This window comes from Neophocaena asiaeorientalis, unplaced genomic scaffold (genome assembly GCF_003031525.2).
Source record: "Neophocaena asiaeorientalis asiaeorientalis breed wild unplaced genomic scaffold, Neophocaena_asiaeorientalis_V1.1 scaffold327, whole genome shotgun sequence".
Taxonomy (NCBI): Eukaryota; Metazoa; Chordata; class Mammalia; order Artiodactyla; family Phocoenidae; genus Neophocaena; species Neophocaena asiaeorientalis.
Window position 1 is genome coordinate 6,860,113 of NW_020174560.1, and position 27,828 is coordinate 6,887,940.

At 39.0% G+C, this 27,828-nt stretch overlaps 1 protein-coding gene across 6 annotated transcripts in view; it reads right to left on the reverse strand.

The window, feature by feature from the left end:
- BCAS3 (BCAS3 microtubule associated cell migration factor) overlaps window positions 1-27,828 on the reverse strand; it is a 575,284-nt gene that overhangs the window by 539,413 nt on the left and 8,043 nt on the right. For all 6 annotated transcript variants that reach the window (XM_024757571.1, XM_024757569.1, XM_024757570.1 and 3 more), the window contains exons 4-5: window positions 23,694-23,769; window positions 15,524-15,630 (exon numbers count right to left, since the gene is read on the reverse strand). In XM_024757571.1, the coding sequence (XP_024613339.1) occupies window positions 15,524-15,630; window positions 23,694-23,769 (183 nt within the window). The remainder of the gene's footprint in view (window positions 1-15,523; window positions 15,631-23,693; window positions 23,770-27,828) is intronic.

Genomic DNA, 27,828 nt, shown 5'->3' on the forward strand with positions numbered 1-27,828 from the left:
ACACACACACAGTCATCAAACTACAGACTTGAGATTTGTACATTTTATAGTATGTATATCTTAATTTTTTAAAAGTGTCTGTCATAAATAAACAGTGGTACCTCCAGACAGTGGAATATTACCCAGCACTAGAAACAAGCGCGCTATCAAGCCATGAAAAGACATGGGGAAAACTTAAATGCATATTACTAGGTGAAATAAGCCAATCTGAAATGGCTACATACTGTATGATTCCAGCTATATGACATTGTGGAAAAGGCAAAACTACATGGACAGTAAAAAGACCAGTGGTTGCCAGAGAAGGCTGCCCACAAGACTTTTAAAGCAGTGCATACATAGGCAGAACACAGAGGATATTTAGGGCAGTGAGACTATTCTGTATAACCCTATAATGGTGGGTACACGTCATTATACATCTGTCAAAACCCATAGCATGTACAACACTGGAAGTAAACCCTAATGTAAACCATGGACTCTTAGTGATAATGATGTGTCAGTGTAGGTTCATCGATTCTAAAAATGCACCACTCCTGATGTGGAATGCTGATAGCAGGGAGGCTCTGTGTTTGGGGGGGCAGGAGGTATACGGGAACTCTTCGTACTTTCAGCTCAATTTTACTATGAACCTAAAACTGATCTAAAAAATAGTCTTTTTGGGGACTTCCCTGGTGGTGCAGTGGTTAAGAATCTACCTGCCAATGCAGGGAACACGGGTTCGAGCCCTGGTCCAGGAATATCCCACATGCACAGAGCAACTAAGCCCATGCGCCACAACTACTGAGACTACACTCTACAACCTGCGAGCCACAACTACTGAAGGCCGCGCACCTAGAGCCCGTGCTCCTCAACAAGAGAAGCCACCACAATGAGAAGCCCACGCACCACAACAAAGAGTAGCCCCAGCTCGCCACAACTAGAAAAAGCCCACGCACAGCAACGAAGACCCAACACAGCCACAAAAAAATAAATAAATTTATTTTTTAAAATAAATAAAAAATAGTCTCTTTTTTAAGGCACCTATTAAAGAAGCTGAGCAGGTTAAATATGAGCTTCAATTTTTTTCATCTGTAAAACAGGAATAACACTAACTAGTTAAATTGACAGGATAATGAGACAATAATGGGCAATGTGCCTAAAATAATGTGTGTGGTACACTCCGGTTATTTTTTTAAATAGTTGCCATTATTTATATTAATATTATGAAACTTTACTATGCAACACAAGTGTCAAAATTCCCCAAAGCATCCCAACACTGCTCAGTGCTCTACAGCACTCTATTCAACCCTCCAACGTAAACACAAATCTCATAGACCAGGGCTTCTCAGCACTACCGACATTTTGGACTGAACAATTTTTGTTGTGGGAGGTTGTCCTGTACATTGTAGGATGTTTAACAGCATCTCTGGCTTTTATCCACTAGATGCCAGTAGCAGTTGGGACAATAGTGACAATAAAAAATGTCTGCAAACATAGACAAATGTTTCCTTGAGGGCAAAATCACTCCCATTTGGGAAGCACTGACATAGACTGCAATTATGTAGTGACATCGCGCACAAGTAAAATATGATCTCCTCAAGGCAGGGCTCAGCCCTTAGTTACATTTACACCTCCTAATACGTGGCATAGACCCTAAAGTTTCAGTATGGCTGAATGGAAAAATGAGACTTCTGTTAATTAATTTAAACAAGAAGATTTTAGGGAGAAGGGATGGATTGGGAATGGAATGGAATGAGAGCAAACAGCAAAAGATTATGAAATTTAGTTTGGATCTTTCTGATATTGAGTCTCTAGCACACTTTAATGAAAATATCCAGCAAAAGGCTGAAATCTTGAAACACATTAAACATATATACATGTGCATATATATACACATACATATGCAAATATATATGTAAATAGACACACACACAAACACACACACCCTACTAACTGTTAGACAATGTACTTGGCACCAGAGATACAAAGACCATTAGACATGATCACAGTTCTAGAGAGTCTTATGAAGAATTCTCCCAACTGCTAATGTAAAATCAAGATTCCCAGAAAATACTGAAACTCACAGGTAAATTGAATCAAAAATTAGGAAATCAGAAATTCTCCATTTCATTCCTTTGGTCCTATGTCCAAAATTCAAACATTAAATAGAAGATGAACAAAATTTAGAAAATAGAAATCCTAGTTCCATTTCTTTTTAAGGTCCCCAGAAAACTAATACTTTCTATTATCTGACTCTTCCCATCTGAAAAAAATGAGACAACTGATTATTGACAATCAACTTGAATGAATATTAAGGGAAAGAACAGGTTTATAATGGATAGTTTACAATATAGTTTATAATGGATAGTTTATAATGGATTTTAATATTTAAAAATACAGATATTTCAGTTCCATTTTTAAACAATTCTTACTAAAGTGGGTGTGCGGTGTGTGTGTGTACATGTATATGCACAGTAACTCTTTGGTATTCTTAACTACACGCAACAACTTTTCCCATCAAATTATATGTACCTAAGCCAGTAGTTTCAACCAAAATTTTCTCTGGAGTTGTGGTTCTTAACCAGAGGATGTTTGGCAATGTCTGGAGACCTTCTTAATAGTCACAATTCAGAGAGTTGCTTTGGGCATCTAGTAGATGGAGGCCACAGATGTGGCAACTACAATGTACAGAACAGCCCCCCATAACAAAGAATCATCTGGTCCAAAACGCCAATAATGGCAAGAATGAGTCACAAACATATATAATTTGTATTTGCATACCTTCATGCATTATAATTTTAGTTAATTTCTTATTTAAAAGAGTATTAGCCTTGGGCTTCCCCGGTGGCGCAGTGGTTGAGAGTCTGCCTGCCGATGCAGGGGACACAGGTTTGTGCCCCGGTCCGGGAAGATCCCACATGCTGCGGAGCGGCTGGGCCCGTGAGCCATGGCCGCTGAGCCTGCGCATCCGGAGCCTGTGCTCCGCAACGGGAGAGGCCACAACAGTGAGAGGCCCGCGTACCGTAAAAATAAATAAATCAATACATACATAAATAAAATAGTATTAGCCTTTTAAAACAATTATTTATTAATTCTGTTATCACTTCTGATAGTTCACATCAAGCTGACCAATACTCTTTAAACCAGAAACGTAAACATAAGGAAAGAAGATAAAAAGCAAAGGCATAAATGAGAACCGTGTGATCAATGCACACTCTGTCTAGCTGCAAATAACCCCTAGGCCAGGGTTGAAGAATATTCATATGTGGTCAATCGGAAAAAAAAATGGGACTTAAGTCTCAAGATTAATCATTGTGTCTGCAGATGAAAATCTGAGTTCATATCCTATGAATCCATCTAGATAAAGTTCAAAATGGGCAAAACGACCATAATTTATGGTGTTAAAAATCAATGTGGGGGCGTGGGATGAATTGGGAGATTGGGATTGACATGTACACGTTAATATGTATAAAATAGATAACTAATGAGAACCTGCTGTATAAAAAATAAATAAATAAAATTTAAAAAAAGAATCAACATAGCGACTTCCCTGATGGTCCAGTGGTTAAGACTCTGTGCTTCCGACGCAGGGGACACCGGTTCAATCCCTGGTCAGGGAACTAAGATCCCACATGCTGCTCAGCACAGCGAAAAAAAAAAGAAAAACAATATAGTAGGTCAATTATATCTAAATAAAACTGGAAAAGACAAACTACAACATTTTTTGAAAAATCAATGTAAATGTCTATTTCCTGGTTTTGATATTGTACTACAGGTCACATAAGATGTAACCTCTGGGGGACACTGGGGAAAGTGTACCCTGAACTCTAATATTCTGCAACTTCCCATGAGTCTATAATTATTTCAAAGTTAAAAGGTTTTAAAAATCAATTTGAAAAGAGACCAAAAAAGAAAGAGCAAAAACACAGAGCTGGCAAGAATTACATGCTCATATTTGGTGGGGAAAGAACGGTCCTTTCAGGAAATGGTGCTGAATGAGTTAGTTGGGTTTTTTTTTTTCTTTTTTTAATTCAAAAAAGCCTTGACCCCTATGTCATACCGTACACCAAAAATTTCAAAAGGATTACAAACCTAAAGATAATAACAACAACCTTCTAACAGAAAACACAGGAGAATATCTTCATGGCCTTAGAGTAAACAAGGATACAAAAAGCATTAAGAATAGAGTAAACCAGGCTTCCCTGGTGGTGCAGTGGTTAAGAATCCGCCTGCCAATGCAGGGTACATGGGTTTGAGCCCTGGTTGGGGAAGATCCCACATGCCGCAGAGCAAATAAGCCCGTGCGCCACAACTACTGAGCCTGCGCTCTAGAGCCCGTGAGTCACAACTACTGAGCCCGCACACCACAACTACTGAAGCCTGCGCGTCTAGAGCCCATGCTCCACAACAAGAGAAGCCGCTGCAATGAGAAGCCCACGCACCACAACGAAGAGTATCCCCTGCTCGCCGCAACCAGAGAAAGCCCGTGCACAGCAACAAAGACCCAACGCAGCCAAAAATAAAAAAATAGAGTAAACCACTTAAAATCTGATCTGGATTTCTTTCATCAAAAGACAATATTAAGAAAGTGAAAATGTAAGAAAACCTATAAAGAAGACTATTAGGACAAATGATGAAACCGGAAAATAGACTGTGAATTACAAAATAGTATTGTATCAAATTTAAATGTCCTGGTTTTGATAATAGTGCTATGGTTGTAAAAGATAATGTGCTTACTCCCAGGAAATACATACTGAATTATTTATGGAAAAGGGGGGGCATAAATTCTCCTACTTATAAATGGTTCTGAAAAAAATCTTCACAGGAAAAAAAAAAATGAGAGAATGATAAAGCAAAAGGGGCAAAATGTCCTTTATTGGTAAATCTGGGTAATGAGTAACAGGAGTTCCTTGTAACAGTTATAAAGTTTTCTGAAAGTTTAAAATTATTGCAAAATAAAAGCATCTTTAAAACCCCACAATGGGGCTTCCCTGGTGGCGCAGTGGTTGAGAGTCCGCCTGCCAATGCAGGGGACACGGGTTCGTGCCCCGTTCCGGGAAGATCCCACATGCTGCTGAGTGGCTGGGCCGGTGAGCCATGGCTGCTGAGCCTGCACGTCCGGAGCCTGTGCTCCGCAATGGGAGAGGCCACAACAGTGAGAGGCCCACGTACAGCAAAAAAAAAAAAAAAGAAAGAAAACCCCACAATGAGATACCAACACATACACAAAAAAATTATTAAAATTAGTAAGATTGACAATACTAAGAGCTAATGAAAATGTGGAGCAAATGAAACTTTCATACATTGCTGGTAGGAGTACATATCAGTAAAAACACTTTGGAAGACTGGTTGGCAATATCTACTAAAGTTAAACATACACCTACACTATGACACAGCAAATCCATTCCTAGGTCTATATCCAAGAGAAATGGGTGCAGCACATATCCACCAAGGAACACTTACAAGAACGTCAGAGCAGCTTTATCCATAATGCTCAAAAAGTAGAACCAACAAAAATGTCTATCAGGTGTATAACGAACTTTCAAAAATGCACCGTGGGACTTTCCTGGTGGTCCAGTGGTTGGGAGTCCGCCCTCCAATGAAGTGGACACAGGTTCAATCCCTGGTCAAAGAACTAGGATCCTACATGCCGGGGACAGCTGGGCCTGCGCACCTCAACTACTGAGCCCACGTGCTCTGGAGCCCGAGCGTCACAACTCGAGAGAAGACTGAGTGCCACAACGAAGAGCCTGCGTGCCACAACCAAGACCCAACACAGCCAAATAAATAAATTTTTAAAAAATAAATAAAATAAAATGCATTGTATTCATGATAAGATAGTGTATAGCAAAAATGAGAACAAATTACTTCTACGTACGATAACATGAAAGAATCTCATAGTCACACTGTTGAGAGAAAGAAGCCAGACACAAAAGAATAGATTGGGTTATCTATGTCCCCCCATCCCCCCCTTTTTTTAAGTTCAAGAATAGAAAAAGCTAATCTCTGGTGATAGAAGTCAGAATAGTGGTTACGTGGAGGTATGAGGACAGTATTGACAGGAAAGTGGCATGAGAGACTCCTGAGTTGCTCCAAATGTTCTGTCTTAATCTGAGTGGTGCCCAGAAGGTTACATACACATATAAAAATTCAGTCTGCACACTTACGACCTGTGCACTTTATGATATTTAACATACGCAGTAACACTTATAAGAAAAAGCTGTCTTCCACACGCTGACATAAGTCAGCTTGTGTCCAAAGAATATCTTCCATTTTAGAGTGGAAAAACATCAAAAATACTTCAAACAAGAAAAATACCAATTTATAATAAAATTTCAAACTCACTTTTCAAATCAACAAAAGTCACATAAAGCCACTATTTAAACATTGGAAAGACTAAACTTCAGATACAAGACTTCTCTAAAGTGACACCTTAAGAAACATACACTACAAAAAAAAATTGCCTCTACTAATATGAATGGATTCCACAAGTTACTTCAATATTATTCTTCATTTCTGCTTCTATTCACTCCATGACACCCAAAGATCTTTCATTGCCAGGTGACTAAAGAGCCATCCATTACTTCTCTTTCCAGTAATAAGACAGTGGACCAAAAAAAATAAGATACTCTCAACAAAGGCAATTTTTTGATTTGGGTCCATATTCAAACTTTCTCTGCTTGCCAGTTACCCAAATCACTGATTTTATATTGTTCCCAAATGAAACCCATAAAAATTGTTTCCTGGCTAGCAATCTTGACATGGCAAGGTCTGTTGGCATCCAACTTCTAACAAATAATAAACTAATTGGAATTCACCTCAAATATGTCCTTGCATGTTTTCTCTAAAGTTTTTTGTGTAAAGGCAACACAAAAAGTGTAAAAGCTACACTAAAAGCTTTAGGGCAAATCTTTCAAGGGAACAGCTATACTTTTCTTAGCTCAATGTGTTAGCGACACCTAGTGTTATTTCTTTGCAGTATATTCAAAAGCTCCAAGAAAACACTTCAAATCTTAACTTACTGAACCTAAAAATATACTGTTTCATACAATGCAACTCTCATCTTCTAGGTGCTGTAATGAATACATTTTCAAGATTTGTTTAAGATATTAAGCATTTCAAAAGAGGATGAGAAAGCTAAGTAGCCATTTAACAGCAAAAGGGTATGGAAAAATTTCAGGACTTTTTACAAAGGTACTATCTTGAAAAATTTTAATGGCAACACTTTATCATTTAAACTATACAGTGCAATTTTGCCTTATAAAATTTTCAACATAATATAAGTCTAATTCTAATAATCAAATTCTGTTTCTTCTAAAACTATGCCATCTTACATACCAGGCAGCACCAGCCCCAAATCAAGATCTTGGAAACATCTTTGATTCTTCTCTTCTAAATGTTTTATCAGTTACCAATACAACTAACTCAGTTCAGGCTCTCAATGTCTCCCAAGTAGACAGTGTGAAACTGACGGGCCTCAGCCGACAAGAGGAGCTCAGACAGCTGGGACTTGTGAGGCTCAGGCTCCGTGCCCGCATCCAACAACAGGAACAGTGACAACCATCAACGGCCTTAGTTGCTCCACGACATGTGGGATCTTCCTGGACCAGGGCTCAAACCCGTATGCCCTGCATTGGCAGGCGAATTAACCACTGTGCCACCAGGGAAGTGAAATTGACTCCTAACTGGCCTCATATCCTTCTCTTTTCTCCTTTACTCTCTATTCATTCCAAAGCCACTGCAAAACCAACCTTTATTAAATATGGATTTTGGAATGTATCTCTGTTACTCAAAGATTCTTAATGAATTCATACTGGCTGAAATATTAATAAATCCAAATCCTCATCCTGCAATTCAAATCTCCTTCCTGAAACTTCTATATCTCATTGCATGTCCACGGAGAGCTTACAACCACTAAAATGAATATTAATGATCATAGAGATGTTACTTGTGCTAAATGAAATAATGTATGACGGCACGATGTCTAAAACACACTCATTGTCATGAACAACTCCTCCTCCAACTGGTTGCCTGCCGATACTGCTTGTCAAACCATGTTATGAAGGCTCAATTACTTTTTTTTTTTTTAATTTCCATTCTGGCACAAACAGATACGTCTGTAAATGACAAACACAGGTTTGGATGATGCGCAACTGGCAAACAGCTATAGGTTTCCAAAAGCTTACTCTCAACTTCTGTACTTATCTTGTTGCAAACAGTAACAAACATTTCACTGACTGTCAACAGTTCATAGACCAGCAACAGTCCATAGTCCACAAACTCACCATCTTTCCACCCAAATCTGTTCCTTATCACTCCCTATTTTTTAAAATAAATTTATTTATATTATTTATTTATTTTTGGCTGCGTTGGGTCTTTGTTGCTTCCTCTAGGTGCAGCGAGTGGGGCCTACTCTTTGTTGTGGTACGCAGTCTCCTCACTGCGGTGGCTTTTCTTGTTGCAGAGCACGGGCTCTAGGCGCGCGGGCTTCAGTAGTTGTGGCGCGTGGGCTCAGTAGCTGTCACACCCTATTTTTATAAGAGGCATCACTGTCTACCCCTGTTCAAAGTTCTCCATTGGCTTCTACAACTCAATTTTTTTAACAGGCAAAAAAACTGTACAGATAATCCCTAAAAGATATTCAAATGGCCAACAAATATATGAAAAAGCATTCAACATTATTAGTCATCAGGGAAATGCTAACTAAAACCGCAAGGTATCACCCACCAGAATGGCTAAAATTAAAAAGATGGGACTTCCCTGGTGGTCCAGTGGCTAAGACTCCACGCTCCCAATGCAGGGGGCTCGGGTTCAATCCTTGGTCGGGGAACTAGATCCCACATGCCACAACTAAGAGTTCGCATGCCGCAACTAAAAAAAAAAAAATTAAAATGATGGACACAACACCAAATGTTGGCAAGGATATGGTACAACTCATACATTGTTGGGGGAAATGTAAAACGATACAACTACTTTGGAAAAAAGGTTTGGAAGTCTGTTATAAAACTAACTATATTCCTACCCTATGAAGCAACAATTCCACTTGTAGATATTTATCTAAGAGAAATAAATGCATATGTTTACAAAAAGACTTACAAAAGAATCTTCACAGCAGCTTCATTCATAACAGGCAAAAGCTATTAATAGGCCAGTTATTCCTCATTAAGAGAAGGGATAAACTATGGTATATTCATATATTGGAACACTATTCAGCAATTAAAAGGGACAATCAACAAGAGTGAATCTCACAAACATTATGCTGAGTGAAAGGAGCCTTACACAAAAAAAGTCCATACTGTATAATAGTACAGAAAGTTCTAAAACAGGCAAAACTAATCTACGATGGAAAAAAAAATAACAGTGGTTGTTTCATGGATGGGATGGAGGAAAAATTGAGAATAGGCATGAAGGAAATGTCTTGAGTGATAATCAAGATCTACTGTATATCTTGACAGAGATTTGGGTTGCCATGCACTTGTCAAAGTTCAGGAAATTTACATATTAAGATTTGTATATTTAATTGTGTGTAACTTTTACAATAAAAAACTAATCAATGGGGCTTCCCTGGTGGTGCAGTGGTTTAGAGTCGGCCTGCCGATGCAGGGGACACAGGTTCGTGCCCTGGTCCGGGAAGATCCCACATGCCACAGAGCAGCTGGGCCTGTGAGCCATGGCCGCTAAGCCTGCGCGTCTGGAGCCTGTGCTCTGCAACGGGAGAGGCCACAACCGTGTACCCCAAAAATAAATAAATAAATAAATAATTTTTTTAAAAACTCATCAAATATTGAACTTTAGTTAATGCAAAAGTAGTTAGGGGAAAGTATGCTGATGTTTGCAATTCACTTTGAAATGCATCCAATAAGATCTACAAGTGGAGACAAAGTAAGTATAGTAAAAATTTTCATGGTATAATCTAGGTGGTGGGCATAGGTGCCTTCCCTGCGAAACTTCTGAAGTTCTTCCAATGGTACAAAGCTCATTTTGTAAGCTTTTACCTTAAAAAACTCTAGCCCACCACCACCTCTGAGACACCATTAGCATTCTTCACCTAGTTCCACCAAATTGCCTCCTTGCTGTCCTTTAATATAGGAAACATAATCCGGACTTCCCTGGTGGCTCAGTGGTTAAGAATCCGTCTGCCAATGCAGGGGACACGGGTTCAAGCCCTGGTCCGGGAAGATCCCACAGGCCATGCAGCAACTAAGCCCGTGTGCCACAACTACTGAGCCTGAGCTCTAGAGCCCGTGAGCCACAACTACTGAAGCCCGTGTGCCACAACTACTGAGCCCGCGCACCCTAGAGCCCATGCTCTGCAACAAAAGAAGCCACCGCAATGAGAAGCCCACACACCACAATGAAGAGTAGCCCCCGCTCGCCGCAACTAGAGAAAGCCTGCGCACAGCAACAAAGACCCAAAAATAAACAGAATTTTTAAAATAACAACATAATCCTATGAGAGAGCACTGCCTCTGAATGCCCCTCCCTCAAATACCCATAAGTATCACTCCTCCACACTTCTGCTCAGGGGGTCTTTGAGAGAGGCTTTCCAAGACCACCTCATATAATATAGCAACCCACAACAATATCAACCACCACACCTTAACACTTGGTAACTTGTTTATTATCCAAGCATGGTACATGTTTATTATCATCTTCCCCACCCTCCAACCCACCTACCTAGAATGGAAATTCCATAAGAATAATGGTTTTGTTTTGCTCACTGTTGTTTTCCCAGCACCTTGAACAGGGTCTGACATATAAAAGGCAATCAATAAATCTTTTCTGAGTGAATGAATTAATAAATGAATGAGGTGAGAATAAATGGCATGGCTTTACAAGAATGCAATTTGGTAAATCTATCAAGAGTTTTGGTATATTTACTTTTATTGATCTCTCCAAATTACATGATCATAAAGATATTTATCTCAATATTCTTTAAGAAGAAAAAAAACTTAAGAAATCTAAATCAATGTCCCAGTACAGAGAAAAGAACATTTCCACCTCAGAGCCTCTGACTTCACTACTTGCTGTTCCAATCTTACTGTGGCTAAATCTTAATTAACTTTTATGCCACTTCCTTATTATAATCTCTTATTATTTTCTTCATATTACAATTTGTCTATTAATTTTTTTTTTTTCCCATACGCAGGCCTCTCACTGTTGTGGCCTCTCCAGTTGCGGAGCACAGGCTCCGGACGCGCAGGCTCAGCAGCCATGGCTCACGGGCCCAGCCGCTCCGCGGCATGTGGGATCTTCCCAGACCGGGGCACGAACCCGCGTCCCCTGCATCGGCAGGCGGACTCTCAACCACTGCGCCACCAGGGAAGCCCTATTAATTTATTTTTATTTAAATCCATTTCTCCTACTAGCTCCATTCGAGCAAAGGCCATGTCTATTTTGCTCAAAATACGTACTTTATCCAAGAATTGTAATGAATAAATGAACAATTTTTACGTTCTCACAGTTCATGGCACCAAGTCAATCTATGTGTAAAACTGGCTGAAAAAAAAAATCAAGAGTGTAAGCAAGAGAGGGTGGCAGGAAGACGCAAGAGGGAGGAGATATGGGGATATATGTTTATGTATAGCTGATTCACTCTGTTATACAGCAGAAACTAACACAGCATTGTAAAGGAATCATACTCCAATAAAGATGTTAAAAAAAAAAAAAGAGAGAATGTAAGCAAGATATTTTAAAATAACTGAAGTCCCCACCAGGGACTTCCCTGGTAGTCCAGTGGTTAAAATTTCTCGCTCCCAATGCAGGGGGCCCAGGTTCGATCCCTGGCCTGGGAACTAGATCCCACATGCCGCAACTAAAGATCCTGCATGTGGCAGCAAAGATCCCGTGCGCTGCAACTAAGACCTGGCACAGCCAAATAAATAAATAAATATTTTTTAAAATAAATAAAATAACTGAAATAAATGCAAAGATAACAAGAGCTGAAAGAACTATGGGAGTTAAGAAAGGATGAATATACAACTACTGTTTTCTTCATATGACTCCCATAAAATTATTCGGTCTTTAGTCCATGCACATATATAACTTTGACTTTTTTTTTTTAATTAAGAATTTTAAGCAAGAGAGCCTATATTTACATTACCAAAAAGAGGCAATGTCACTGTTAGGCACAGGTGGGAAAAGGGCCTATGTATCCAGAATATCAACATCACAAATAATCATTCTTTCTTATGTTGCATCAGATGTGTTGAAAGAAGGGGCCTGACAGCTTGGGAAAGCTATGAAAGCTGGTGTTTTCCTGCAGCCATCTCATATACAAAGTGGTAGTGACTGGGCAGTAGAGAAATTACTTCTGCACAGTTCTGCTTCTGAGCTAACTCCACTTAACTATATTCCTAGATATCATCTAAGCTTTGTTCATATTTGTGCACTTACATAAATAGACAATTTTTTTACATGTTTAGCCAGGATGTTTATTTTCTTAATCTGAGACTCATAGGTGGGACAGTTACATAAAATCAATAGAAGGGAACCCTGTGCACAAACTTGAAGAAAAAACTGAGCTGTAGTTTGGACAGGGTTTGATTTCTGGCCACCCGCACTTACTGAAAAGCAAACACAATTTATGGTCTGCGAAGATCCCTAAGAGCCAGGATTATTTCTAGGTTGACCAACATAAGCTCCCCAGTGTCTAGCACATGGTAACACTTAAATGATTACTGAATAACTGACTAATAAACAAGTTTCAGAAGGGTTTAGTTAGAGTAATGGGTAACAGTCACACTAGTCTATAAAAGATGAATATATGAAGGTACTTCATAACCTATTACAATGAAAACTAAAACTAAGGTGCCATACTACTTGCATGGCATATCTTCTGCTATCACATAGGGGAAATAGAGCTCTTAGATCATGGGCTTTGAATCTGAAGTCAGAACTGGGTTTGAATTCCAATTCCACCTCTTATAAGTAGTGTGACCTTACCACCTGTAAAATAGGATAACTTCTCCCTCACAGTATACAACAGATGAGATAATGTGTATATAAAGTTCTATGAACATAGTAAGAGCTCAATCAGTGCAACAGAAGGAGCTTATTTTTCCAAACTGCCTTCTAATTCTTGAACCAGTCCTCACGGGGCTATACTACTACAACAGTAAACAACTGTCAGGGACTTCCCTAGGGGTCCACTGGTTAAGAATCCACCTTCCAATGCAGGGGACTCAGGTTCGATCCTTAGTCAGGGAACTAAGATCCCACATGTCGCGGGGCAACTAAGCCTGCATGCTCTGGAGCCCATGCACCACAACTAGAGAGAAGACCGCGAGCCGCAACGAAAGATCCCGCATGCCACAACGAAGATCCTGCATGCCACAACTAAGACCCAATGTAGCCAAATAAATAAACAAATAAATAAAAACAACTGTTAGTCAATGAAAATTCCATGAAGAAAAGATTATTTAAATCTCTCAGAATACAATCTGGGCATAAGAATTACTGTAAAGAAGTAATTTCCTCATAAGACCTTTAAGTTACTCAGAACCAGACACAAATTAACTATTAAAAGTGATACCTCGGGCTTCCCTGGTGGCGCAGTGGTTGAGAATCTGCCTGCTAATGCAGGGGACACGGGTTCGAATTATAACCAAAGCAAGTGGGTAGCCTGAGTACCACCAAAGAAATGTGCTCAATCCAGTCAACATCCCTAATCCCACAAGGCCCAACCTTGTTAAAGCTCTAGCTTCCTCTTTGCCTTCAAGTCTGTCAACAGTGTAAAGAATCAAAATGTAGTCTCTATTAATAAGAAAAAGTTAAATTCACAAAATCCTCTCCTCTTGAACACAACCTAGAAATATTTCTCTTGGTAGGAAAAAGAAAGCAAGCAAAGACTGCCACACTTTTAAGTCCTTTGTCTATGCCTTTGGCGTGATACTTAAATTACAAACAACATTGCAGGGCCTTGAAAAAACGTCAACTACACATCCCCAAAGGCAAAAACACGAGGACACTCATTCCATGACATACCAACAGGATTCTTCTATCTCTGCAAAATAATGCCAATCTTTAAAAGAAAGAAATATAAAACCTAAAATCCTAAATACCTAATAATATGATATATAATTATTATAAGATTAGATGGAAGACCAAAGTTCATTATAAGTGATTTATCAAAGAATAAACAATAATTTTACTTAGAATATTAAAGAATTATGCAGTTCAATGTATTCATTACTTAATAATCTTTTAGCCAAATTCTGAATTCAGGAACATCCTGAATTTCATTAAATTTGAGGTAATATATGTTTGCTTATAAATCCTTTAAGAAGTAACCATAATATGCAAAAAAATCAAAAAGGGAAAAAAATTCTAGCTGAACCACCCACTAACAACAGGCTTCAAACAATGTGGTAAATGCATCTATTAAAGGCACAAATTAAAATTCTATTGGCTCCAGGCCTCTAACTGCAAAAAAAAATACACAATAAAGGGTCCACCCGCCAACTCCCCCCCACACCCCAAAATCTGGAGGAGAGACATGATATCTAGGCCATGCCAAAGAGCAGAATATAACTAAGTACACGCCAAAGTATGCAGACCCTACTACACTTCACTGAGCTGTGATCCTACCAAGCCTCTTCCTCTTTTAGTACATTTTATTTTTGGTCATTCCAAAGAGGAACATGTAGGATTGAAGAGGGAAACTGGGAATAGAATTTGGCAATTTAAAACATTTATTAAAATTATGACTTATCCTATATAGATACCCAGACACAAGAAAACCTTTGTTCAAATTCATGTATTACATCACTGTTTCTAATAGCAGAAAGGGGGTGGGGGTGGGGGGGAATTTTAAGTTTTTCCAATAAAAGGAAACAAGTTATGTAAATTAAGGAAAATCCAAAAAACAGAATTATAAGCAGTTATAAATTCCATAGAGAAGCTCTCTGAATACTGATTTATAAGTAAAAAAACAGCAATGTACAGACTGAGTTGTATAATATGTTCCCTTCCGTTAAGGAAGGGCAGGATGGGAGAATTATATGTATATATGTTCTTATTAGCATAAAATATAGCTATAAGGAAAAGAAACATAACTAGAAATCCTAGAAAACTAGAAACTGCTCAAGATAAGGGAAATTGGGGAGAGTAGTGGTAGGGAGTTTTGTTACCCACTTATAACTCCTGAATTGTGAACCATGTGAATGTTTTAACTGATTCAAAACTTTTTTTTAAATGATCACTATTTTTTTTAAAAGCCTTCTGGAAGCCTCTTTACTCTTCTGTAAAAATGCAGGAAAAGATAATAACACCAACTAGGTAGAGTTACTATGATAAGAAATTAGATATTCCATGTAAAGTGATTCCCACAATTGCTGGCCCACTTTACAAATCATTTACAACATCTTTAATTTCCCATTTTCCCCTTAGCCCTTGGGCCTAGTATGGGGTTCCACACACAGCGGTCTCTTAGCAATTGCTTGCAAAATAAATGGATGAGACCTTAGAGAAAATATCGCCAGGTTTCACACCAGCTAGCATGCTGAAAAGTATTATATTTCAGGGATTCAACCATCTTCATACTTACAGGGATGCTCCAGACCTGCATTCCATCACTGTAGCCAATCATAATCAGCAAAGGTGGTTCATTCCCTGTGCTATGTATTTCATGAAATTCCAGATTTCTTGATGTATCTACATTAGAATTAAGTAACAAAGGAGCAAATTAAAAAGACAACCCTCAGAATGGGAGAAAATATTTGCAAATGCAACGACAGACAAAGGATTAATCTCCAAAATATACAAACAGCTCATGGAGCTCAATATCAAAAAAACAAAAAATCCAAGTAAAAAATGAGCAGAAGACCTAAATAGACATTTCACCAAGGAAGACATACAGATGGCCAAAAGGCACATGAAAAGATGCTCAACATCACTAATTATTAGAGAAATGCAAATTAAAACTACAATGAGGTATCACCTAGTGCCGGTCAGAATGGCTATTATCAAAAAATCTAGAAACAATAAATGCTGGAAAGGGTGTGGTGAAAAGGGAACTCTCCTGCACTGCTGGTGGGTATGTAAACTGATACAACCACTATGGAAAACAGTATGGACGTTCCTTAAAAAACTAAAAATTGAACTACCATATGACCCAGCAATCCCACTATTGGGCATATACCCTGAGAAAACCATAATTCAAAAAGAGACATGTACCACAATGTTCACTGCAGCACTATTTACAATAGCTGGGACATGGAACCAACCTAAATGTCCATCGACAGATGAATGGATACAGAAGATGTGGCACATATATACAATGGAATATTACTCAGCCATAAAAAGAAACAAAACTGAGTTATTTGTAGTGAGCTGGATGGACCTAGAGTCTGTCATACAGAGTGAAGTAAGTCAGAGAGAGAAAAACAAATACCGTATGCTAACACATATATATGGAATCTTTAAAAAAAATGGTACTGATGAACCTAGTTGCAGGGCAGAATAAAGATGCAGACACAGAGAATGGACTTGAGGACATGGGGTGGGAGGGTTAAGCTGAGGCAAAGTAGGAGTAACACTGACATATATACACTACCAAATGTAAAATAGTTAGCTAGTGGGAAACAGCAGCATAGCACAGGGAGATCAGCTCAGTGCTTTGCGATGACCTAGAGGGGTGGGATAGGGAGGGTGGGAGGGAGGTTCAAGAGGGAGGGGATATGGGGACAGATGTATGCATATGGCTGATTCACTTTGGTGTACAACAGAAACTAACACAGTATCATGAAGCAATTACACTCCAATAAAGATCTATTAAAAAAAAAAAAGACAATGCCAATCAACAAAAACAAGTACACTTCTTTAATGTTACTGGCGGTAACAATTGTTTAAATTGTTTTTCAATAAGAAGTTCTGAAGTATTTGGAAGACATTTAAAGGAAAGCAAACAGGAAGCTGAAATCACAAAACTAGTATTTTTTTTAACAGTACCTATAATTATCAGCACAAGTAAGGTTTTAAAACTCAAACTCTCTCAGTAGAGTACAAGTACCAAGTACCACCCCACTACACACAAAAAGTAGACTACAGAACCTAACACAGTGACAGCAGTACCCAGTAGGAAACTAGTGCCAGGTAAAAGCACAGAAGGAGAAGTGCCCAGCGGAAGCACACAACATAAACTGTGTGGGTTCACAAGTTGCATCTGGACACTCTGAGAAATAACAGGCAGAGGACAGGGAAGAGCAAGATGCGGAGAGGGTTTTGCAAACAGCTAGAGGTCTTGTATAAGTAGGTAGACACAAGAGTCTGTGAAATTTAGTACTGTCAATGTTCCTCAGTTTCCTCACCTGTAAAATGAAGGTAATCATACTCATATCTCAAAGGATTGTTGTAAGAGTTAAATGGGATAATATAAAAAGCATTTAGAATAGTATCAGGCATAGGAAGCCCTATGTTGATGTTATTACTGTTGTTATAAAATCATGCTGCAGTAAAAAAATAAATAAATAAAAATCAAACTCTCACTCGATATCTAGGAAATACTAATATCAGGAATAAAACCACCTGTAAATGATAAATGAAAATAAAATATTTTACCAAAGTTAACTAAATATAAATATGACATATAACCATCTAGAATTTCTAATATATGCAAATTTAGCAATAGAAGAAAAATTATATTCCTTTACATATAAGAATTAAATCCTGCTATATCTGAACACACTGGGCATATAGTTCACTATAAAAGAATTGTGTGGTTTTTGTTTTTTTAATTTATTTTTGGCTGCGTTGGGTCTTCCTTGCTGCACGTGGGCTTTCTCTAGTTGCAGTGAGTGGGCCTATTCTTCATTGAGGTGCGCAGGCTTCTCATTGCAGTGGCTTCTCTTGTTGCAGAGCATGGGCTCTAGGCACACAGGCTCAGTAATTGTGGCTTTCAGACTCTAGAGCACAGGCTCAGTAGTTGTGGCACACGGGCTTAGTTGCCCCGCGGCATGTGGGATCTTCCCAGACCAGGGATCGAACCCGTGTCCCCTGCATTGGCAGGCAGATTCTCAACCACTGAGCCACCAGGAAAGTCCGGATTATGTTTCCTATATTTAAGAATAGCAAGGAGGCAATTTGGTGGCGCTCTGTTAGGTTCTGTAGTCTACTCTTTGTGTGTAGTGGGGTGGTACTTGGTACTTGTACTCTACTGAGAGAGTTTGATCTTTAAAACCTTACTTGTGCTGATTATTATAAGTACTGTTAAAAAAAAATACTAGTTTTGTGATTTCAGCTTCCTGTTTGCTTTCCTTTAAATGTCTTCCAAATACTTCAGAACTTCTTATTGAAAAACAATTTTTAAAATTTCAAATAAATCAATACCAGGGAATTTTAGATGTAAATGACAAAGGTAAAGTTAATAAAATACTAGAGGAACACCGTAGAAACGTATTTTCATGATCACGGTACAGGGAACAACTTTACAACTGAACACAAAAAAACTCTGAGCATAAAAGATCGCCAAATTCTACATTAAATTTATTACATTAAAATGAAGAACTTCTGTTACTCATAAGCCACCCTTACCAGAAGAGTAAAAAGCCAAGCCACAGCATGGGAGAAGAGACAACTATAACCACACAAGGATTCATCTAATACATATAACAAACATCAATATGAAAAAGATAAGTCGGTAGAAAAATAGGCAGGAGACATGGAAAAACACTTCCAAAATAGGATAGTCAAATCATCAGTGAACATGAAAAGTGGCTCAACCTCATCTGTAATCAAGGAAGTGCTAATTAAAACCACAATGACAAAACCAAGTGGTGGCAGGATATGGAGTGAAGAGGCTGCTTATTTATTGCTAGTAACTGTAAATCAGTACAATCACTTTGGAAAACAGTTTGACAATATATACTCAAGTTGAAGATACCATGCCCTTGACCAAGTAGTTCCACTCTAGGTATATACTCATTAGAAGCCTCAGCATATATACATCAAGAGATAAGAATACTCACAGCAGCATTACTATAAAGACCCAAGAGCTGAAATCTATCCAAATGTCCATCAAGAGGAGAATGGACAAGCACAGTGGTACACGGATACAATGGAAGACTATTCAGCACAGAAAAAAATGACCCACTACCATATACTGTAACATGGATGAACCTCACAGACATAATATGCAAAAAGCGTAATATGCTAGACACAAAAGCCTCTATACCGAACAATTCTATTTACATGAAATTCAAAATCACTAGGCAATTAGGTAGCAACATTCCATTTCTTACCCTAGGTGATGTCTACACAGGTGTTGGATTTGTAAAAATTCATTCATTGATCCATATTTTTGTGTTATTTACCATGATATATTTGCATAATAAATAAGTTTTTTAAAAAATCATAAAGCAGTAATATTCCCTCCCCCTTTATTTGACTTCATTTCCTCTCCTTCTAGAAGCTAAATTCCTCATCTATTTATAACTGTCATCTGTTTTTCATCTCTCATTCACCCCGAATCCATTGCAGAATGTGTTTCTGCCCCTAACACTCCTCCCAAGTGACTTTTGCTACGGTCACCAATAACCTCCAAGTTGTTGAATCCAGTATGTTTTTCAAGCACATCTTGTTAAGATTATTCAGCAGCTATAACTGATGCTCACCATTTTCTCTGCTGGCTCATCCTTTTCTAACTACTCTTTAAATATTGGAGTTACTCGAAGCAAATTCCTAAACTCTGTTTTCTTCTCACAGTATACGCTCCCCAAGTGATCTCATTCCAACCATTGCTTCAGTCAGTATCAGCTAGTGACTTCCTCAGTGTGGGTTTTTGCATGTCTCAGTAGAAGATCAAATTCCACTCAAAGATCAGGATTTCCTCCCCAAACCTGATCTTCCAGAGCTCCCTATTTTGGTGAATAGCATGTTCATCTATGCAGATAGCAAGATCAGGAACCGCCTTCTTCCTTCCCTCTAGCAATAAATCTATGACCAAGCTCCTAAACAGCTCTCTTACATCACCATCACCCCTGTCTACAACATCTACTGCAAAAGCCTGAGTGGCTTCCTGCCTCCACCGCTGCCTACCAAGCTCCATATTTCAGTCAGAGTGCTCTTTTTAAAATACAAATAACGGGGAATTCCCTGGTGGCCCAGTGGTTAGGACTCTGTGCTCTCACTGCCAAGGGCCTGGGGTTCGATCCCTGGTCGGGGAACTAAAATCCCAAAACAAACAAACAGAAAAACAAAAAAAGGGACTTCCCTGGTGGCACAGTGGTTAAGAATCCGCCTGCCAATGCAGGGGACATGGGTTCAAGCCCTTGTCTGGGAAGATCCCACATGCCGTGGAGCAACTAAGCCCGTGTATCACAACTACTGAGCCTGAGCTCTACAGCCTGCGAGCCACAACTACTGAGCCCACATGCCACAACTGCTGAAGCCTGTGTGCCTAGAGCCCGCGCTCCGCAACAAGAGAAGCCAGCGCAATGAGAAGCCAGCGCACCACAACAAAGAGGAACCCCCGCTCGTGGGAACTAGAGAAAGACCGTGTGCAGCAACGAAGACCCAACGCAGCCAAAACTTAATTAATTAATTAAAAATAAATAAATACATACATAAATAACCTGCTTTGGCTACTTCTTATACCTTTTTCAGTACAGTGCCTTAAGAAAAACAATCTTAGGTATAAATCAGGCTGCCTGAAAGCAAAAACAGAACAATGACCATGATACAAAGGGCCTTAATCTCACTTTCTAATAAACTCCAAAAGTAGTAGTCTCTACCTAACACCAAACCAAAGTTAGTACATTGATTAGGAATGCAGATACCTAGAAGGATCCAGGACTGGAGAATCTCAATAAGCCAGGTTCCTTAGAAGTATCCCCTGTAAAAGTTGTTACCTACTCCACCCCCAAGCACAACAAGCCCATAATCAAATGGGCTGCAGCCTGGAGGTAAGGGGCCAACTGGCACCACTTTATAATTTCAAGCAGAAAAGCAGAGCTCTCAGGCCTGCTGGAATAAACAGAAAGCAATCACCAGAGCAGAGTTCAATTCGAACACTGCAAGTTTTAAATTAATAGCAACAGAGTTTCATTAATATGATAAAATAACTTAAATCCATAGACAGGTAGAAGACTTCTAAATTGTTTTGCCAGAAAAACTCCCAGTCTAGCAAAGAGAAGCCTAAATACCTAATACAATCTCTGGGTACCCATAACTGCTCTACAAAGAAGCAGCCTGCTAAGCTAATATGGCTGCAATCAGAAGAATCCCCTCCACTGTCTCCCTTAGGATATCGTGAAAGACAAAGGCAATGAACAAGGAATTGCATCCCAGCTGCAGCAGGCACAACCAGGGAAGGGCAGACTGGCTGATCAAGAATCTCTAATGCAATGGAAAAGTTAGTCCTTGTTAGCTTTCTTCAAGGAGATGTTGGACTTGCAGCCAATGAACCCTACTTTTTCTTTCCCACAGCCAAATTTTCTTTCAATTATAAATATCTCCAAAGGTCTGCCACACAAACACCTAAATAAAACATTCCTGAAGAAAGAACACAAATAAGAGACACATTCAAGAAATGTTCTAAGAGGGACTTCCCTGGAGATCCAACGGTTAAGACTCAATGCTCCCAACGCAGGGGGCACAGGTTCGATCCCTGGTCAGGGAACTAAGATCCCACATGCCACACCGCATGACCAAAAAAAAGAAAATGTTATGAGAGATTGGGGCAGTTAAGGAGGATCAAATATCTTGGTAATATTTACTATTGCCTTAAAACAAACACAACCATACACATACATGTGCACACATGCACACACACCTCCTAGGGCTAGAGATAATAAAAAGTATATCCTTGAAAAACCAGGACAAAATTTCATACACTATCAATATGATATAGAAAGGAGAGACCAAAGGACACATGAGTGTGCTAAAGTATTTAACAGGAAGATGTATAAACTTAAAAGTTTAATAAGTCAACGGGGATATGGGATACTAAATTAAGGACAACCATTATAAGTTCAACAGAACACGAAGTACCAAATAAGCAGTTTCCATCTACATTTCCAGATGCAGATGCATTTTACTTCAATAAAGCAAATGCTTTATAGAGCATTATTACACCAGCAATTCTTACTTGTTGTTTAAAAACAAAACAAAACAAAAAAACCTTGCCTAAAGATTATTTTGATGACATTTTTTTAAAGATAACTTTGTGGTTGTTTTTTTTTTTTTTGGCCACGCTGCATGGCTTATGGGATTTTAGTTCCTTAACCAGGGATTGAACCCAGGCCCTCAGCAGTGAGAGCGTGAAGTCCTAACCACTGGACTGCCAGGAAATTCCTCAATTTTGTGATTTTTAAATTATTTTTAACATTTTGCATACGCTGTACAAGTTTTTGCTATTATCTGGCTAATATTTTCAAGACCATGACCACATTTTCTTTGTTATTAAATCAAGAAAGTCCTCTAATACATTCTAACACCCACAAAGCAAATATACTTCCAGGAGGGAAAAGAGTATGAATTCATGAGGAAATGGTGATAGGAAACAAAGACCGACACTTAAATAGTTATTAATAAAGAAGGAAAAGGAAGAAAGAAAAGAATATACTAGTAAACAAGGAAATTTGACAGTCATAAAAAGAAAGGAAATTTTAAATAGAATAAGCTTTCAAAGAGAAATAGTGTAGGAAAAGTTTATATATCATAAATAATCACCTATACAAATGAACGTGTTATTCTCCACAGAGGGCACAAGTTGTCATTTGAACAAACCAGCTGACAGAGAATCCAAAATTCAAAAGAAACCTATTTGCAGAAGTGACACAGCCTCCCGCATCCTGGACCGTAGCTTTTAAAGGAAAATATGGTATTTTAAAAGTCTCAGAGGAGACTAAGACTCAAGAGTATGGTATCCATCAAGGTCCAAGTGAAAACAACTCAGTGTATTCATAATTGGGAATTTAATACAGACAACCGTTACACAGATTACAGAATTGCTAAGAAGCCAAAAAAGGAACTGTGAGGCAACCTACTGGATTAGCAACGGCAGGCAGCCATTACCACCCCTACACTAGGGAGACAGGGAGGAGGGCAGGGCGCTAGAGTCACCTGGCAGAAACTGGAACCCCAGTGGAGCTGCCGAGGTGAAGTGAAAACCACAGAGGAAATGCAGCTGCTGACAGAGAGGGAGAGGGAATAATACTCTTCCCTTTCTCCCACCCTCCCTTTCAATTACCCACCAGTGCCTCCCAAACCCTGCCAGAGGAAAACAGACATGGCAGCCTGGGAAACAGACAAGAAGCAGCCCCCTTGCAAGAGGGAGCAGGAAGGAGCAATGAAATGGAAGGTATCTGAGAACAAACAGGCCTTGAACTGGCACACATTCTGCTCAGGAAAATAATTTTAAAGTCTAAAAAGTTCAACACTAATGATTATTTTGCAGTTATAAATCCTATACAAGTAACCAAACTGGAATTACAAAAACTTCTTTTCTAAGAAATTGTTATCTCACTTGGACTTGAAGTTTAAGGCTAGGCACTACATGTTACAGTGACTCTAAGACTTGTACAATACAATATTAGTTCTAATCAAGTTTCTATAGTTGAATATGTTACTTTTTAAATTAAAAATAAATTTATTTTGAAAACTTAAAAAGTCACTTAAAGAAAAAGTAATCTGACGAAAAGTAAGGGTTGTTTTTTTGGAATCAGGTAAACCTCAAACAAACATTTAATTCATATGCCCCCCAAAAGTTAAAACCATACCATTTAAATCTGCATTTTCAAATCTGACCCAGACTATTTTCTCCTTTTCTTCTGTTAGAGGTGTTCCACTGTAAGCCTGCACAGTAAACAGAAACACTTGAATGAAAATGTTTTACAGCTCAAATATTAACTGATGTTCAAAACAAAACGTAACTTAAATAAGGCCAACACTATCCCCCTCCAACCTCACCAATCCTACATCTTGAGAACTAGCACATTTTGTAATATTTTTATTTTTAAAGAAACTTACCCAGGAGTCTGATAAGCTTGGTCAGAAAAGGGTTTTTAGCCTAAGAATTACAGAAACCTAAAATACAATAATCATAGTCTACTAGGAAGCATCACTCTAATTCAAAGGTACTCAAAAAACTAATCTCCTATACTGGTCAACAAATAAAGCTGAAGAAATACACCAAACTACCACACGTATCAATTTAGTTCCCAGGTGTTTATGATCAGGCAATTACACTCTACCTAGAATTGTCAAGAGCATTACTTTTTGCTAACCACCAGTTCCAGGTGGAGGGCATGGCCAGGGTTGGGGGGTAGAAAAAAACGTATTACTTTTCAGTCTCTTATCTGGCCTCTGGACCCAAACTATTAGCTTTCTTGCAAGCCTGCAAGGGTCACAAAGATAAGCATGAACTGCTGTGAAGTCACAGGAAAAGTATCAACGGTACCCATCAATATTCAAAGGGAGTCATCTCTCCTCAAATCAAATGTTTTTATTTAAAATTGTCTAGATTTTCTAGACTGTATACACTTGCAAGCACTTAGAATGTCAACAAAAAGCTGCAACGTTTTCAGTTATAAAGTGGTCTTCAGTTCACAGAACAATTATTTAATATAAGCTGGATCAAAAGCATTAAAAAACCACTATCCCATATATAATCTGTGTTATACACAACTTGCTTTAAATTTCCATGCAGTTTTACAGCCCTTTTCCTCTACCGCACAAGGTTAACGGCCACTGAAAATATTACTAAAAGACAGGGTTACTCTAATAGTAGGTTTACTATGCAAAAAGAAAAAAAAAGTTATCTTACACATCCTTATGATTTCAATTGTTTAAGAAAACAAGTTGTGCATAGGGCAGTTAATTCCTTTGGAGAAAAGGAAAACCTCCACTAGAACCAACTAATTCATCTACTTTATCTTCAACCATCTCATCCTCAACTTCTTCCTCTTCTCTCTTGGTCTTGCTCTCTTCATTCTTGAAAATTCTCCTCTTTAATATAAACTTCTTATTTGGGAATAATTTTAGATTACTAAACAGTACAGAATTCTCATATACTCCTCAGCCAGTTTCCCCTACTGTTAACAATCTAACCTAACCAAATCTTACCCTACCATGGTACATTTGCCAAAGCTATGAGACTAACGCCAGTGCATTACCACTAATTAAAGCCCCAGACTTTATTTGGATTTCAGCAGTTTTTCCACTAATGTCCTTTCTCTGCTACAGGACCCAATCCAGGATACCACATTCATTTAGGACCACCTCTTTTTTCCTATGTCAGGCTCTCCCTTAATCTGGTAAAGCTATAACATATACAATATCTTCTTCCATTTAGCAGATTGCTAAATGGAAGGCTGCTAATCACCTGCATTACTCGACATTCTCCCAATTCCTCTGCAACATTTGCACGGTGCTCTCCTTTGATTTCTGGCCGATATGCAGCACGAAACAAGGTTAAAAGAGGCCTTTCAGTGAACTGAGATTCTTAAACTTTTTTCTTTCCCCTTCAGGGGGAAACAAAACTTTCATAATGAGGCCTGCATACTTTTGCTATGTCTTCAAGTTTTCCTCTCTCCTTAGCAGACACAGTGCTCTTTACTAAGCATTTTTTTAAAAATTCTGTGAAGTTGACTGAAGAGGGTTGCTTCTTGTGTGCCTTCCTGCAGACCGGCATCAAGAAGGCACATGACAGCATGTCATTTTGCCTCTCAGCTTTCTATGATATCCTTTGCTCATGTTTAGCTATTTTACTGTCAGTGAAGCACAGACTCACCCAGTGCCCATCCAGGTTTATTTGCTATCTTACTGGAGGGCAGTGCGCTGCCACACAAAAGTTTGTTATTTCTCCCCCCAGCACTGATTTTTAGCCCTCCTTCTCCAACCAAGATCCAACTGCTCTAGCTCTCTTATTTACAGTTGTAACTTTCACCCCATTACTGAGTACAGGATTTATTTCTCCTTTTAATTCTTATCTGGTTTCTAACGCATATACACGTTCATAAGCACAAAGTTATTGTTCAATTTTAAAAAACACAGCAACAATCACTATAGGTATGTTGTGTTTTATTTTTTCACTGGAGAGAAAGTAACTTCCATTGTGTGCTATTTGTCAAAAGTATAATTTTTAATCACAGAAAATTATTCTATAGGGGCAACATATCACAATTTGCTTGACTGCTACTGACATCTGGGCAGGCTACAATTTTTCACACTGAAAAATGTCAAAATTTCTCACTGAAATGAAAAGTTCTGAGTTTTCATTTTTTTATTTGCTGAATTTTTTAAAAATAAATTTTCAGAAGTACAACTATTATATCAAACGGCACAGTTAGGGCTTCTACCAGCTGTCAATGACACAGTAGGAACTCACTCTATTTATGACAGCTGAAGAAGCTGATACCAGTCTAACAACACATTTTCTCCCTTTTAGGCATATCTGGAGACCCAGAGAATAATTTCTAAGCTCCACGAATTTGGTAATTCCCAGAATAGGGCAGGAGTTGGAATATAACATCAGCAAAAATATATCATTTTCCAAATGTATCACCACAAATTGCCAATGGGGGATTACAGATTAAATGTGGAAAAAAGGAGACCATGGGTCACCAAATCTGGCCACGACCTGTGTTCATAAATAAAGTTTTATTTTAACACAGCCACACCCTTTCTTTTACATAAAAAGCAGTGCTGCGTAGTTACAACAAACATTGTATGAGGGACTTCCCTGGTGGCACCGTGGTTAAGAATCCGCCTGCCAATGCAGGGGACACAGGTTCAAGCCCAGGTCCAGGAAGATTCCACATGCCACGGAACAACTAAGCCCGTGAGCCACAACTACTGAGCCTGCACTCCGGAGCCCAGGAGCCACAACTACTGAGCCCACGTGCCACAACTACTGAAGCCTGCGTGCCTAGAGCCCATGCTCCACAACAAGAGAAGCCACTGCAATAAGAAGCCCGCGCACTGCAACGAAGAGTAGCCCCTGCTTGCTGCAAATAAAGCCCGCGCACAGCAACAAAGACCCCACTCAGCCAAAAATAAAAATTAAAAATTAAAAAGCAGGGCTTCCTTGGTGGCGCAGTGGTTGAGAGTCCGCCTGCCAGTGCAGAGGACACGGGTTCGTGACCTGGTCTGGGAAGATCCCACATGCTGCGAAGCGGCTGGGCCCGTGAGCCATGGCCGCTCAGCCTGCGCATCCGGAGCCTGTGCTCCGCAACGGGAGAGGCCACAACAGTGAGAGGCCTGCATACCGAAAAAAAAAAAAAATTAAAAAGCAAAAAATAACATTGTATGAATTGCAAAGCTTCTCTGGCCCTTTACAGAAAGAGTCTGCCTGATGGCTACCCTAGACCATGAAGCCTTAAGGACAGGCACTGAGTATTCCCTAACTTAAGACAGCACCTGACCAGTAGTGCCTGAATTTTTGCTTTCTTTCCACAGTCACTAGAATGACTTACCTAACATAAATTTCTTAAATGAATATTCTAATTCTTAGATCCGGGACTACAACTTTACTTCTGAAGTGACTTAACCCTGATCCCAGTCTTCACAGTCAACTGCATAGACTATCCCCTTTCTAATGTATAATCCTCATAAAAACTAAGTTAACCTTCCACCTTCTGGCATTTTTACCCTATCAGTTTTAGCAGCCCCCTATTTTCAATCTATTGCTCAACCCAGTATTCCTGTTTCTCTAGCAAACTCTCCAACTACTCCCTCAAAGCCTCTGACCGCAGCCTCTCTCCTCCAGCCAACAAAAACTGCTTGCTACACAGGGTTTCCACTAGCACAAAAGGTGCCTTTGTAAAAATCTGATAAAGGGGCACTCTATAGCAGGCAAATTACCAATATTTTTAAATGCCCCTTCCTTGGAACTAGCCTCACGTCAGGGCTCAG